Source organism: Terrapene carolina, unplaced genomic scaffold (assembly GCF_002925995.2).
Source record: "Terrapene carolina triunguis isolate 2854851 unplaced genomic scaffold, T_m_triunguis-2.0 Scaffold136, whole genome shotgun sequence".
Lineage (NCBI taxonomy): Eukaryota > Metazoa > Chordata > Testudines > Emydidae > Terrapene > Terrapene triunguis.
In genome coordinates, this window is record NW_020664487.1 from 6079704 (window position 1) to 6095196 (window position 15493).

Sequence of the window (15493 nt, forward strand, 5' to 3'; positions counted from 1 at the left end):
GTGCTGGCCGCGGCTTCCCGCTGCCCCCATTGGCCCGGGACGGCGAACCGCGGCCAGTGGGGGCCACGATCGGCCGAACCTGCCGCGTCAGCAGGTAAATAAACTGGCCTGGCCCGCTAGGGTGCTTACCCTGGCGAGCTGCGTGCCGAACGTTGCCGACCCCTGGTGTAAACTCTGATGACACCTAGTGGTTATATGGTTACAGAGACAAAGATTTTTGACAGGTTTCAGAGTAGCAGCTGTGTTAGTCTGTATCCGCAAAAAGAACAGGATCCGAAGAAGTGGCTGTAGCCCACAAAAGCTTATGCTCAAATAAATTTGTTAGTCTCTAAAGATTTTTGAGAAGGCATGCCTAAAGTTTGCCGCCTATATCTTTATTTAAGTGCCTAAATAAGTGGCCTGATGCTGATCTCCCCACAGCTCCCACTGAAGACAGCCGCTCTCTCATGAATGTAGTTCTTGCAGAGGAATTTATGTGTATTTGCCACTTCAGCTGTCATCAGCTATGTACATGCTGTGTGGCCTCCAGTTGTTCTCGCATTAGATATATTACACTGCCATTATCTATCAGAAAGATCGTTATGGAGATTATAATGCTAACGTTGGCAGAAAGATTTGAGGATCTTATTTCTTGTGATTAATTTTCTCTATTTTACATCATGATGGTCTTAGCTAAATCCACTGTTACTGTAGTATGTGTGACATTTTTAAAGACTAGTTTGTGCATTTCACGTGTTTTTTCCCCAAAGTACTGTACTGCTGTTTACATAGAAAGTTGCACAAGACCTGGAAATATGCAATTGTGTGGATCAGTGATATTTAACTAACATAGCCCCTGAACTCATGTAGTTGCTGCCATCTATTGTTTGGTTTTATACCATGCATTGTTTTCTAAACAGACCTGACAAGTATTTCGATTTCTGTAATTGTCCCCTGCATCCGAGGAAGTGGGTATTCACCCACGAAAGCTCATGCTCCACTATGTCTGTTAGTCTATAAGGTGCCACAGGACTCTTTGCCGCTGTCCCATAATAGACGTTGATTTTATGGGAGTGCGAGGGATGGGGGAGTCGCTGTGATATACAATCTTGCATACAGGTAAATGAGGAGATCACAATGACTGTGCAGAATGGGAACCTTTAGACCTTGCTTTGACATAAATCTCAAGACTGAAGGTCCAAAAACCTGGAGATTTTTTGAGTAATATGCATTTTTTTCATTTATTTGTGTGAATTATGTGACCATTGAAAGCAATAATGAGCTGGAAAATGAATAAGTAATCACAAACTATTTTCACGTATGTTTTGGCACACAAACTATCTTTTAACATGGTGCATTTGTTCTTTTAGAAGGATAGTGTGTATTTTCTCCTCCAGATGAGTCAAGTGCATCTTTATTGATGAACCACTTATCTGTGGTGTTGCAGGCATGAAAGATAGCAGAGATATATTGTTTAACCATCCTTTTTAATGCCTCACCATTTAAATGTTTTAACATAACAAATATCTCTGAGATATTAATCCAAAGAATTCATACTTGTTAGTTTTTCCCATGTGTTTTGAATTAATGAGATGTAGATTGACTGACATGCATGTTCCCGTCTTACACAGGGTACAAACCTTTTTAATAATGAAATCTCTTTCAGGTCTATAATGGACTGGGTTATGGGACCCAGCATAGTGGGAAGCTAATAGCTGTGTGGCTCTGCTGACCACTACCAGAAATCTGCTACCAGGACACCTGCACACCCCACTATTCTTTGCAAAATCACAACAGGCAACATCTAAGAATCCAGGGTCACGGACCTGGAGAAACCATAAATGACAAGCATTCACCATAAACACCTCCATTTTCTTGTTACTTGGCAAAGTATTTCCCCAATTTACAATAAATTAATCTCTTTTCTGTATTACTTAGAGATCAGCCTTTATTTCAAGTTCACATAGTATCTCAGAGATGTTTGTAGGAGCAGACAACATTGGTGTGTTCATGGATGCAGCCTGCAATAAGCTATCTATGTATTTATATGGTCTCAGCACCATAGTATCTCAGTGCCTCACAATCACTAATGGATTTTATCTTCACAAACTCCCTGTGGAGAAGGAAAGTATTATTCCCATTTTGTAGATGGGGAAGTGAGGCATAGGGTAGATTAAATTACTTGCCCAAGGTCACACAGGAAGTCTGTAGCAGAGCCAGGAGGGAGCAGGGGAGACGATAATCAAGTACAAGGGTTTCAAGCTCATACGGTGGAAAGGGCATAATTCCATTTTTATTCATGGTCTATGGGGTGGGATATTCACAGCAGAACTCCTACTGATGTCAAAGAGAAGCTTGCACAAAAGTTAATTGATACGTTCTATGTACCTTATAGTTGCATTGAGCATCACTTAGTGGGAAAATATGCTGACTAGAGTAGCTTGAAAACGGGGGGGGAGGGGTCATGAAAAAGTTTTTAGTGAATGAAATCTTTTTGTAATCACTTTGATAACACTTGATAAAATGTATATAAAAACATGAAAATGTTGACAATTACAATAAAGGGGGTTCACAACATTTTCATTTTAGAAAACAGGGTCTTTGATGAAAAAACTTTTCCTTTGAAAAATTTCAACCATTTCTAATGCTCATCTTTAGGATCACTGCCTTTTTCTGCCCATTGGTTCTCTTCTTTCCCCATCCTGCTTTCTTTCTCTCCGCTTTTCCTGTCTTTGTGTCTCTCCTACTTTCTTTTCTCTGAATTTCTCTCCCTTCAACAACTCCAAGTTTCCCCCACGTGTTTCTCTCACTCCCTTTCCCATTCTATCTGCTAAAATGATCAGCAATGAAATAGTTAAAATTCAGTGAAATAGTTAATAAAGTGTCACCATTAAGCTTTAGGGTCAGCATCCCCATGAGATGAATGGGATATGGGGGAGTTCATACCTCCCAGAGCCATTGTTGCAATGATTTATATTTGTTTCAAGCTTGGGGCCAGTTTTGTTTAATATCTTTATTAATGATCTGGAGGATGGTGTGGACTGCACTCTCAGCAAGTTTGCAGATGACACTAAACTGGGAGAGGTGGTAGATACACTGGAGAGTAGGGATCGGATACAGAGGGACCTAGACAAATTAGAGGATTGGGCCAAAAAAAACCTGATGAGGTTCAACAAGGACAAGTGCAGAGTCCTGCACTTAGGACTGAAGAATCCTATGCACTGCTACAGACTAGGGACCGAATGGCTAGGAAGCAGTTCTGCAGAAAAGGACCTAGGGGTCACAGTGGACGAGAAGCTGGATATGAGTCAATAGTGTGCTCTTGTTGCCAAGAAGGCTAACGGCATTTTGGGCTGTATAAGTAGGGGCATTGCCAGCAGATCGAGGAACGTGATCGTTCCCCTTCATTCGACATTGGTGAGGCCTCATCTGGAGTACTGTGTCCAGTTTTGGGCCCCACACTACAAGAAGGATGTGGAAAAATTAGAAAGAGTCCAGCAGAGGGCAACAAAAATGATTAGGGGTCTGGAGCACATGACTTATGAGGAGAGGCTGAGGGAACTGGGATTGTTTAGTCTCCAGAAGAGAAGAATGAGGGGGGATTTGATAGCTGCTTTCAACTACCTGAAGGGGGGTTCCAAAGAGGATGGAGCTCGGCTGTTCTCAGTGGTGGTAGATGACAGAACAAGGAGCAATGGTCTCAAGTTGCAGTGGGGGAGGTCTAGGTTGGATATTAGGAAACACTATTTCACTAGGAGGGTGGTGAAGCACTGGAATGCGTTACCTAGGGAGGTGGTGGAATCTCCTTCCTTGGAGGTTTTTAAGGCCCGGCTTGACAAAGCCCTGGCTGGGATGATTTAGTTGGGAATTGGTCCTGCTTTGAGCAGGGGGTTGGACTAGATGACCTCCTGAGGTCCCTTCCAACCCTGATATTCTATGATTCTATGATTCTATGGAAGGTTAACTTTGCAACTAAGAGGGATAGAAACATTTTGTCTTAAATAAAAGTTTAAATTCTCCAGAATCTGTGTATGCAGGTCACATAAATACATCAAGAAGGCAGGGGTTTGACTCCATTGAACTAAGTCTAGAATGAAAGAAGAGGAAACTTTGTAGTTGTTTACCTGAAAAATTTCCTTTCTCTAAAGGATAGGTCCACAGATCCTCAGTCTGTAGCTGAAGGGGGCAGAATCAAAGCTGATTGGACAACTGATGAGGGACTAGTCCCCACCTTCCAGAGAACCCCTGAGTTTGAAGATATTTCCAAAGCTAGCTCTTCCAAACTCCAGAAAAAAAACACAAATCTCTTATGCTGCATCAGCAGCTTGCAATACTGATATTCAATAAGAAAATATTATGAACATTAAGAAAAAATTAACTACTGCAGAGAACTTTAACCATAAGTTACAGATCTCCCTTTTCCAGGTAGGGCCAGATCTATGGACCTATTCCTTCAAAGGGAACATTTTTCAGGCAAGCAACCACAAATTGTCCTGTCCTCTCTTAGGGTTAGGTCTACAGATCCTCAGTGTGGGATTGTCTTAGAAGTGACAAAATTCTTAGAGAGAGAACAAAATAAAGTCACTGAGAGAAAGGATTCCCTTATTCTAAGGAATCACCACAGCATTCAGGACCAGCCTGCCAAAGCAACAGCTGAAGATTGACTATCTATCTTGTAAAATTTGGTAAATATATGCAGATTTAATTGTAAGGGGCTTGCCCTTTCTCAGCCCATGGTGCTGCTACCACTCAGATTGAGAGAGCTCTGATGCTCATTGGAGGACCAAGTCCTTTTGTTCTATACTCCTCAGCAATGCACCAGCATATCCACCATGAGACTGATGATTCAGATTCCTTAGCACCTCTTATTCTTGGATGAAATGAGGCCACTAAGGCTGTTGTTTTTCTTATGCTCTCAGTTCTTTCAAGATAAAACATTAAGGTTCACCTTACATCCAGCAAATACCAGTCATTCTCCTTTGAGTGAGAAGTTTGTGGACAAAAAGAAGGCCATGGCGTGTGCTGAAAACATCAAAGCATCCCTGGCTGCACTGGCTATGAATACAGAAGCCACTGAGATTTTCTTTAAGTCTGAACCTTACTGTAACTATTTCTTAGCCTTTTTTGGCAGTGTGGCTGCCAAACTGTAAGTCCAGGCTAGTACTGCTCTTGAAAATATGTTGCCATAGCAGAAATTACCAGAGAGGAAGATGCATCCTCAAACATACAGTACAGTGATATTTCCATTCTGCGGTCATTGGGTTCTTTCGGGGAAAAAGCCCCCTTCCATTGGGACAGCAGTGTCTTTGATTAGTGCTGAAACTGCCCTGTCCACTTTGGGAAGAGACACAAAATCCGCTTTGCTACAGTGCACATTGTAGAATTTTTTGGCATGCTTGGACAATCTCATAGACTTTGCTGGTGTTTCCCAGTTGACCATAATTACTTTTTCCAAAAAGGCATGAAGGGGAATGTGTGGTTCAGACTTTGAAAATACTTTGTTGTAATTTCTGTACAAATCCTCTAGTCTTAATCCTTAGAATCTTTTCTAATGGGTTCATCCTCATCCTAATCACCTTTCATAACATTGTCTCAAATTATTCAGTTGGGAAAAGAGCCTCTTGCTTCACTTAGTCCTCCTGTGAAGAACATCCTGACTTTCCTCTTGACTTCTTTTTTTCCTCTCTTGGACTTAGATTGAATGGATTTCCTAGTCTTCCTTTGCTTTGGTGATGCCCATGAATATGAGGATGAAAATGAATTAAATGATGATGGAGAAGAATAGACACATAACAATTCTATTTAATTCCTTTTATTATGTTTTTCTTTCCATGTATGGAAACTTTGTGAGCAGAACCTTTAGCTCTGATGCGCTTTGGTGATATCCGAGGTACTGCGGCTATCTCCAGAACAGGCCAGTTGTCTCCTAAGTTTTGGAGATAATTTCCTGAACATTTTAAAACTTGTTTAAATATTACTACTTAGAGGAGATGGCGATTGGGAACCTGAGTCAGATGAGTAGTCCTGAGAACCTCTTCTGCTAACAGACGTCTCTCTATCTTTGCCCTTTTGAGAGTGGATAGAAGTTCTCTATGGGACATTGCAGCTGCTGCCTGAGGCTCACAAGATGAGCCTTCTGAAGTAAAGATGCTTTTTGTGCCAAATCCAAGAGCTCCCTACCCCAAGAGGGAATGTCTTCCTGAGGTGGAGATTCCCTTCATCTCCCATCCATGCAGAATTCCTGTCTTCCCCTGGGGCTTAAGGAGGGAGACTGAATTCCAAAATGAGGGAAGGGGGAGGAGGGATGATGAGACCTGTACTGCAGGAGGACACACGTCCAAAATGGTCTGACCAGGATGCTTCTTTCTCTGTCTGTGGATTCAGATGGTTCTGCTTTTGTTTCCACACGCCGGGTCAATGCCCTTTGTTGTAACTCCGACATCCGAAGAGCTCTCTTCATTTTCCTGCCATTCTTCAAGAATTCATGGCCTGGCTGTCAGACCCTGCTGGAGAGGGAACTCCTGGGGAACCAACTCTTGTCTCAGGGTAAGGGGGCCAAAGCTAAACCTTTCTGATTTGGTAGACAAGGAGGCTGGAGTGTCCAAGGCATAAACCTCTCCTGCACCCTCTGGCAAGGACACAGAGCAGAACGGACAGTCTGGTCTCCTGTTTGGACCTTTCTCCTCCATCCTTCTAGCCTGTTACCTAACCCATCATAGTGGTGGTCTGTGTGCTGTGGTAATTCTAGGCAACTACTGGATTCCACCGCCCTGTCAGTAGCTACAGAAGGCAGAACAAAACTGAGGGGGTTTCCAGAAAGTGAAAGAATATTTCCTTGTCAGTTGTCCAATCAGTTTGATTCTGCCCCCTACATCTACAGACAGGTTATGATCCCCACTGAGGATCTGTGGACCTATCCCTGAGAGAGAAAGGAAAATTGTTTTCTGTAAACAATTTTAAAAGTAAGAATTTGTTAACTTAGAACGATAAGAAATGCAAAAATAAAAAACCAGGTTTGTGTATAATGAAGATACATTTAAATCATCAGTGAGTGAGGCACTATGTACTAAGATGCAGACTAGTGTAATTTCTAGCACCTACGTAAACACAGTCTCAATATATAAGTGGCTATTAGACATCCTTTTGTATCTGTGCATTGTACATAAACATGTATTATTAGCAACAACGAGTCCTGTGGCAAGGTGCCACAGGACTCTTTGTTCCTTTTTACAGATCCAGACTAACACGGCTACCCCTCTCATACATGTATTACACCTCTACCCCGATATAACGTGACCCGATGTAACACGAATTCGGATATAACGTGGTAAAGCAGTGCTCTGGGGGGGGCGGGGCTGCGCACTCCGGCAGATCAAAGCAAGTTTGATGTAACGCGGTTTCACCTATAACGCGGCAAGATTTTTTGGCTCCTGAGGACAGCGTTCTATCGGGGTAGAGGTGTATTAGATATCACAATGTGAGAATATGCTGCTCCCTTCTTTCAATGAGAGGAAATGAAACCCCTTCCTTGTGTTATCATTTTTAAGGTTATTTCTCATAAGATTTTAGCAGTGGTGATCCCTGCCTCTTTTGTTAGGACACTCATTTTTGCACAAGATCCTGGAACTTGTTCTTTATACCACAATTTTAAATTTTTTTCCATTTTTTTTTATATCCTTAGCTTGCTGCCATTATTAACTATTGCAGGAGCATGTATAAGCCTGTATGACTTACAAGTTTGCTAACAAATAGCATTTTATTAATAGCTGGCAACATGTATGACATCACTAAGAACAGCGGGGCCATGGTGTGCTGGAGGCTACTACCCAGCTAGCACTTGTTCTGTCAGGTCTGCGATACAGACATATCCTCTGCTTTTATTCTGATCCTGCCTGCGTATTTCATCTTGTTAAAACAATGCAGGGGGCTGGACTAGATGACATCCGGGATCTCAACGCCCTTTTCAGCCATACATTTCTACGATTGCAGGCCAGCAGAGTCTGACTAGTTCAGAAGAAGATGCCCTGGCTTTGGAGGGATGTTTTCCCAGTGGGGATGGAAGGTTTTGTAGCATATGTCTGAGGAGGGTGGTTTTGAACAGTAATTTTACACATCTTTCTGATCCTCCTGTCACTTAGCATACGTCTACATGTCAATAAAACACCTGCAGCAGACCCATGTCTGACTTGGGCTGCAAGGCTATAACATTGCAGTGTGGATGTTCGCACTTGGGCTGGAGCCTGGCCTCTGGGACCCTTGTAGAGCCCCAGGGCAGAGCCTGAACCTCTACAGCAGGCGTGGCCAACCTGAGCCTGAGAAGTAGCCAGAATTTACCAATGTGCGTTGCCAAAGAGCCACAGTAATACATCAGCAGCTTCCCAACAGTTCCCCCCGCCCCACTCCCAGCACCTCCCACCCACCAGCAGCCCCGCAGATCAGCACCTCCCTCTCCCTTCCCTCCCGATCAGCTGTTTCTTGGAGTGCAGGAGGCTCTGGGTGGGAGGCTCAGGTGAGGGGGCGGGAAGGGAGGGAGTGGGGGCAGGGCCTGTGGCAGAGCCAGGGGTTGAGCAGTGAGGACCCCCCTGTAGCTCCAGCCCCGGAGTTGGTGCCTATACAAGGAGCCGCGTATTAACTTCTGAAGAGCCGCATGTGGCTCCGGACCAGCACGTTGGCCACCCCTGTGCTACACTGCAATTGTGTAGCCCCAGGAGCAGGAACCCGCTGAGAGGGGCCAGCCACAGGTGTTTAATGGCAGTGTAAACATACTCTCTGACTCAGCTACCTGGGCCCTGGGCTGCCCATGGCCCCACTGCTGCAGTACACCACCCAGTCGTTAAGAGTTTGTTCTCCCGGCACCCCTGGGCGGGAAGGGGCAATTAGGCCATCGGAGGTGCAGACAGGGCCAGCTCTAGGCACCAGCAAAACAAGCAGGTGCTTGGGGCAGCACATTTGCAGGGGGCGGCGTTCTGGCCATCCTTTTTTTTTTTTTTAAACTCACTTCCTCCCCTCTCGCAACGCTGCAGAAGCGGAGAACCCATGGGACCCTGGGAGCTGTAGTTCCTTGCCTAGCTCCCTGCCTATAGAGCCAGCCCTGGAACAGGGAAAGAACTACATTTCCCAGCAATCCCTTGGCAGCTATCAACAGGAAGGGGAGGAGTGAGGTAGCTGAGCCATGCTGCAGCTTGCTGTGAATGGAGAGCTGGCTGCTAGAACGGGGTGGCACTGTGAGTGGGGGACAAGTGTGCCCAGCCCAAGGAGTAGAAGGCTTTGCCCCAGATATCCCCTTCAGAAGACTTCCCCAGACTGGATTAGGGATACTGGTGTGACCTCACCTTGCAGCCCCCAAAGAAGGAATTGGGTGGACTAAAGGGACAGTGCACCTCTCTATCTGAAGCCTAGCAAGGGAGGTATGTGGATCCCACTAGAATTTAAAATGAAAAGTAAGGGAGGGGAGGCTCTGCTCGAGGACCTGGGCAGCTTTAGATACAGTACCAGGCAAGTAGGAGGATTTCCACTTCTGAGCCATGGAAGCAGAAATTGACTTTTCCTTTCCAGATATAGCTAATATTCAGAAAGGGAATCTAGCACCGGTCTTCCAGATTTGAACACTATCAAAATTCAGGAGTGCTCAAGCTCAATTTGGGCAGCTGTTATTTCATTTCCCCCAAATCAAATATACTGATCCACTGTAACTTGCTGTAGAAAAAGTAGGATAAATTGAGCAAGCAATGCTTCCCAGTGATTTTTTAGGACTGGAATTGCTATTTTCAACAGCCATTGCTTTTTTTAAGTTTTATTTGTTTAAAAGGAAGACCGTGATATCGCATTGGCAAATTCCCTATAGAAACAAAGAGTGGAACAAAAGAATAATAAAGGCACCTCAACTTTTCCTCATTTATGTAGGACAGTCTTATAATACGCATCCAGATATCCTCCAATCACACAAGCTGAAAATTGTTCCACTTTGCTGCAGTTCTGTAACCATATGGGAACCAATCCTGTCTGTGTTCTGTGCACATCCAAACTTCCTGCTGAATGACCCGCCCTGGGAGCGAGTTACCAGTGACCCGGGGCTGGGGCGGCAGGAGGGTGCAGGTGCGGGGGGAGCCCAGGGCTGGGACGGGGGCAGCCAAAATTTTTTTTGCTTGGGGCGGCTGCCGCTACACCGGCCCTGGGTGCAGAGCTGGGGCCCAGAGGTGCCCGTCTCCTATTACTGTCAATGGGAGTTAGGGCGGGGCCTAGATACCTTTGAGGACCTGCCCACGGGCACACCTGGGGCCAGGGCACTCGCCCCCCTGAGGAGCCTGCAGCTCCCAGAGCCCCACCTGGCTGTGACCGGCCGCCGCCCCTGGGCTCCCGCCTTACACTGACACCTGCGCGGCTACCCCTCCTCCGCCATTGTGCCCGCGGGACCGGGCCGCGGCGCGGCGCCTCGGGGTGTGGAAGGGAGGCGGGGCCCGGGCTCTCTGGGGGCGGCGGGGATGAAGCGCGGACATGGCGGCGGCCGGTGGCGTCTCCCCGCTGCGCTCCTGCCTGCTGCGTCTGCGGAGATGGCGACCCCCGCCCGCCGGCTACAGCAGCAGCTGCTCCCCGCGCAGAGCCGCCAGGTACGGGGGGGGAGGTCATTTCCCTCGCGCTGGAGCCGCCTCCCGGGCGGGGAGAGGGGGCTGGATGGGGGAGCCCCTGGCTGCCCTCCCCGTTAGCGGCTGGGGGCGGCGGTTAACGGCTGGAATTCGATGCTAACGTCTCCTCCGCGAACGTTCGGGGGGGGGGGGCAGCGCGCGCGGCGGGGCTCGGCCACCTGGGGCAGCCCCGGCCTCATGGCTTCTTCCCCCGCCCCCCTGTGCCCATTCAGCCCTTCTTGAGGGCGAAGGGGGGCTTTAAGACCACGTGACCCCGGTTGTGACGTTGAGCACCCTAATGAGATGCCCAGCTCCCATGTTTGGGTATCGAAATGGGTGTCTGCCTTTCCATACCAGCCCTAAGGACCAGCCAACAGGGCTCTGTCTGCGCCCTGGGTCAGTGCCAAGCCCAGGTGTGCAAAAATCCTTAGCCAGGCCTGGGAAATCCTGAGATTCTGCCTGAAAATCATGAGATTTTCTTTCCAAAATAATGCAAGTCTGTCTCTTTGCCTTCTGGGTTCTGCACCTCAAGGATTCCCTCGCATCCCCTTTTCTAGCCTTGCTCTGCAACCGTGGGGGCCACTTGTTCCCCCCCCCCCCGAAAGCTGAGATTTGCATGCACTCCTCTGACTCCAGCAGGTGGAGCTTTAAGGAAAACTACAAACATTGCCAGACTCACAATGAAATCATATAAGAGTTGCCTGACTGAGAGCTAAAATATAGGTGCTGGGCACCTATGTAAGCACCTACATTTGGCAATTGAGCTCCCTGATTAATCTCTCCATACAGTCTCTGGATAGGTATATGCTACAGGAACTGTATTGGCATAGCCACATTACTATAGCTGTGCTGGCATAACCCAATTGTGTAGACACAGCCAACAGTGACAGAAGAGTTTTTTCCATTGGCGTAGGAACAGCATCTTCCCAAATGGGAGTAGCTAGGTCAACAGATGCATTTTTCTGTTGACCTAGCTATGTCTACATTGGGAATTAGATTGGCATAGCTACCCAGTGTGGATTTTTCATAGCCCTCCCCAACGTAGCTATGTTGATCTAAATTTTAAATGTAGACCAGTGTCACAAGCCGTTCAGACAGATTGAATGAGGGAAGATAGAATTGCAAAATATTTATTCTGAAAATTTACTTGTTAATGGGTTTATTGAAACCTAAGAAAATCCTTAATGCCCAGACGCAAACACTGTAAACATGTTTTGAACCTTAATTGCTCCTGGGAGGGGGACTTGGAAATCGATTTGTATTATTAAAAACTTTTATTTGACCAAGAGCCCCTTTTTGCTACCATTTGTTCTGGGTCCAGAATTGTTTCTGTGTTAATAGCCCACAATCTAATATTTTCACTTTGTTAAATATTGTTCTTCTTTATACAAATACAATATAATATTGTGGCACTTGTTTGTCCTTTTGTATGTGATATGAAAAAAAGAAATGAAAGATATTGTAGATGGATGCATTGTGTTTTAGTATTGTTTGTTCAAGAACATTGTACAAAAAAGACCTAAATATTTTTTGTGGAAAGTTTGTTCAGTTTATCACAGCAGTGAACAAAAAGCCTTGTCAAGTCTCTCACCTCGACTGTGTAACATATAATTTAATGTGCTCGCCTGCTGGTTTGCTAAGTACTCTTGGTACCATGGTATGACAGTTCTTTGCTCCTGTTGGATATGGAAGAGGGGATTTTAGTCAGTCTCTTACCAGAGACCCTTTTTTATCTAAAGGGTCTGTTCCGAGATAAATATTAGTAACACTGGACTTTATGTACATCATGAAAAATATCCTACATGGATGCAATGGTATTTGCTCTTCACTAATTCTAAAAGGAAACAATCCGCCAACACTACTGTGACAACATTAAGTAAATGTCCACCTGAATCTCTCTCCTTTCATTGTTCTAGAAAATAGTGGAGAGAACTGATCCCATTGTTCCTGAGATGGATGTCGAAAAACATTGCCTTTTTATATGACTAGCTTTTTGGATGTGTGGTGCCAAAAATAATTGCTTCTAAGCTAATGAATTCAGCAAATCACATAGTTTTGAGTGTATTGATCTTAGGGCATTGGGATATCAGGGATTGAAAGGGACAGGATGTAATGGACCATGTGATCTCCTGGGTTTGTAGTATTTCTATGACCCTCTGAAACTGATGCTAGGCAACTTTATCTTTGTTATACTTTATCAGTTACTGCATTTATTAAGAAGAAACATCCACTGAATATACTATAGTAAATTTATACAAGCTTTAGAAACATAAGACCACATTATTTCCCTGCTGGGCTTTCTCAGAGCTCAGTTATTGGGGCTTTGTCTATATAGGGAAAAAAACATGTCGTGTAACCTAAGATGAGAGTTTAAACTGATAGTTAAACGAGTATAATCGCCCTGTGTAGACATTCTTATTCTGGCATAAGAGTGTCTTTTTTGTTTTAATTTATGTTGCTTGGGAAGGAGTTTTAAGATAAACTGAAAAAAGCCACTCATATACTGGAATAAGAACATCCACATAGGCGCGTTACACTGATAAAACTATGTTAAATATAGCTGGCTGAACTTGCCCGTGTAGACAAGGTCTAAGCAAAAAGGTTTTTCTTCAACTGTTACTCTCATTGACTTGTTCAGTGCACAGAAGCGCAATCTCATATTTGTTTGTTTGTTTTTCTGAAGTACTTGTTTCTTGACTTAGTAGTTTAAGTACATATATTAATTTTGCTTTATTTGGAGTAAATTGTCTAGATTTTGACCTGAGTAGGCAAGTAGGGGAAAAGGTTTAAGCTGGGCTTTTTTATGCTTTAAAAAATTCTTGAAATCCCATTCCTTGATGAAAAGTCGTATAAACTGTTCTTACCAATATCATAATTCACAATAGAAGGAAAGTAGTTTGAGAGTATCAGGGTGCCAAAGGGAGAGATGGCAAAATATTAGAATTTTCAATTTGTTTTTCTGTTTCAACAATACCTTCTAGACAGAATCAGTTATGATTAAATGGGCAATTGAAATAACTTCCTGGCGTTTGCTAGTCCAAATGCCAAAAGTAACAGTATTTGCCGGCTGTTATAAAAGAGCGTTCAAATAGTTGCCTCAATTATATAGGGAATCCCTGGATAGTTGGCTTTCTACAGATGAATAAATTAGAGATGTCTCATGCAAAACAATCATCCTATATGAATTCAGAAAATCTCAATTTTTTTTAGAAGCAGTCCATGCTTGTTTTACTTTAGAGAATTCATGTTCCTGATGGTCTCTTGAATTAGGAAATGAACTTATTTGGAATGTTTTTGTATTAGGCCAACTAATACAAGAGAGAGCATGCATGTGTGTGTTACACTATGAAAGATATACTGAAGTAATATTTGTCCCACCTCCTTTAAAGTATGTAAAAACTCATTTTAGCATTAATAGCAGTTACAGAATTTAAGAGAATGTACTCTATAAGATTCTATGGATAGCTAGTGAGCAAATAAATGGTTGAAACCCTCATATTTAAGATGAAAAATAGAATTTACATTACATGATCTTTGCTTTCAATGTAACTGGTATTTTACACTTTTTTAGAATGTTTGCTGATGATGTGAAAGAATATAGACTAATCTTAAAGAGAAATGCACAAGATGGAAAACATTTACTTTGGAAGGAGTATATTTTTGCTTAAATATTAAATGGTGGCATTATCTTCTGATTTTTATATCCATATGGATGCTGGGAATTGGTTTGCAATTTCTGCCTGTACTACTGTAGTTCCAAATAATAATTTTCAGCAAGTTGGTAGATATTAGCAGGAGGCTTAGAAGTGATAGTAAAAATTTGCAGTTTAGATATGGTGAAAAAAATTCTCATAATAGGAATTTCCAGAATGTTATACTGATAAAAGTGATATATTTCTTAATATAACATAATTCATGCAAAACAGTGCCATGAAGAAGTAGCGTCAGGTTGTGAATGGCGTCTTGTTGAGTTGTGGGACAAGGCTGGGGTGGATACAAGGCAGTGTGTTTATTCTTATTGGTTTCTCTTTTCTCTTCTAGGACCAGCAGAGAGAAGAGATTCCATCTTCCAGAATTCACCACTGTCTGCTTTCCCCCATATGCCCCCTAGACCTGTTTTTTTTTTAATCACTAAAGGGACACTGCCAAGTAACATTTTAAAATAATCCTTAATATTAATTTTACCCTAAATTGTGTTTAATTGCACTTAATCTTAATCTTCTTAATCGTCTTAGAAGTCTAAACATCTGTATTTATATTTTTCCTATATCTTGAATCATCAACAATTTTCATGTTATTTTAGTGTCTTATTGTCATGCCAAAACATCTTCCTGTCTGTAGACATGTACTCTATTGATGTTACTTTGGGGAAGCAATTTAAGTGTTGCTCTAGTAGAGAAGGAGCACAATACAGGTTTTAGGAGACTTGAAGAAATATTGCTTCCTCTAAATACATTTATTGTTTGACCAAATAATAAGCTTAAAAAATGAATTCAGAGGACTGTACTCATCAGACATCAATTTAAAATTGGTCAAAATTTTGAATCTAAAAACTCTGACAGTGTCCCTTTTTAAAACTCGTTATAAATGTCAAACTACATTTTGCATTGGTGATTTTTAACTGTTGTATGTGTATTTGCACAAGAAATTGGGTGGTGGTTTTGTATTGAACATAGAGAGTGGTTAGCCTCTCCCTCTCAAAAAAAAACCAAAACATATTGATCGCTGTCACAACAAAACATGAGCAATTTATTTTACTAAATCGAATAAGAAAGTAGAAATTAACAACCAGCATTTTTCTTTTAACATGCTTTTTTTTATAATCAAAATCAGCATATTCTCTATATAGCTTTTTACTGAAGTTATAGCCACACATTTTGTGCAAATCAGAC

The 15493-nt window shown here is 43.3% G+C and overlaps 1 protein-coding gene across 1 annotated transcript in view; it reads left to right on the plus strand.

Moving 5' to 3' along the window:
* Positions 1–10473: 10473 nt before the first annotated feature.
* Positions 10474–15493, plus strand: part of MTHFD2L (methylenetetrahydrofolate dehydrogenase (NADP+ dependent) 2 like) — a 61895-nt gene continuing 56875 nt past the window's right edge. The window contains exon 1 of the mRNA XM_024208707.2: positions 10474–10586. Coding sequence (XP_024064475.2) covers positions 10474–10586 — 113 coding nt within the window. The remainder of the gene's footprint in view (positions 10587–15493) is intronic.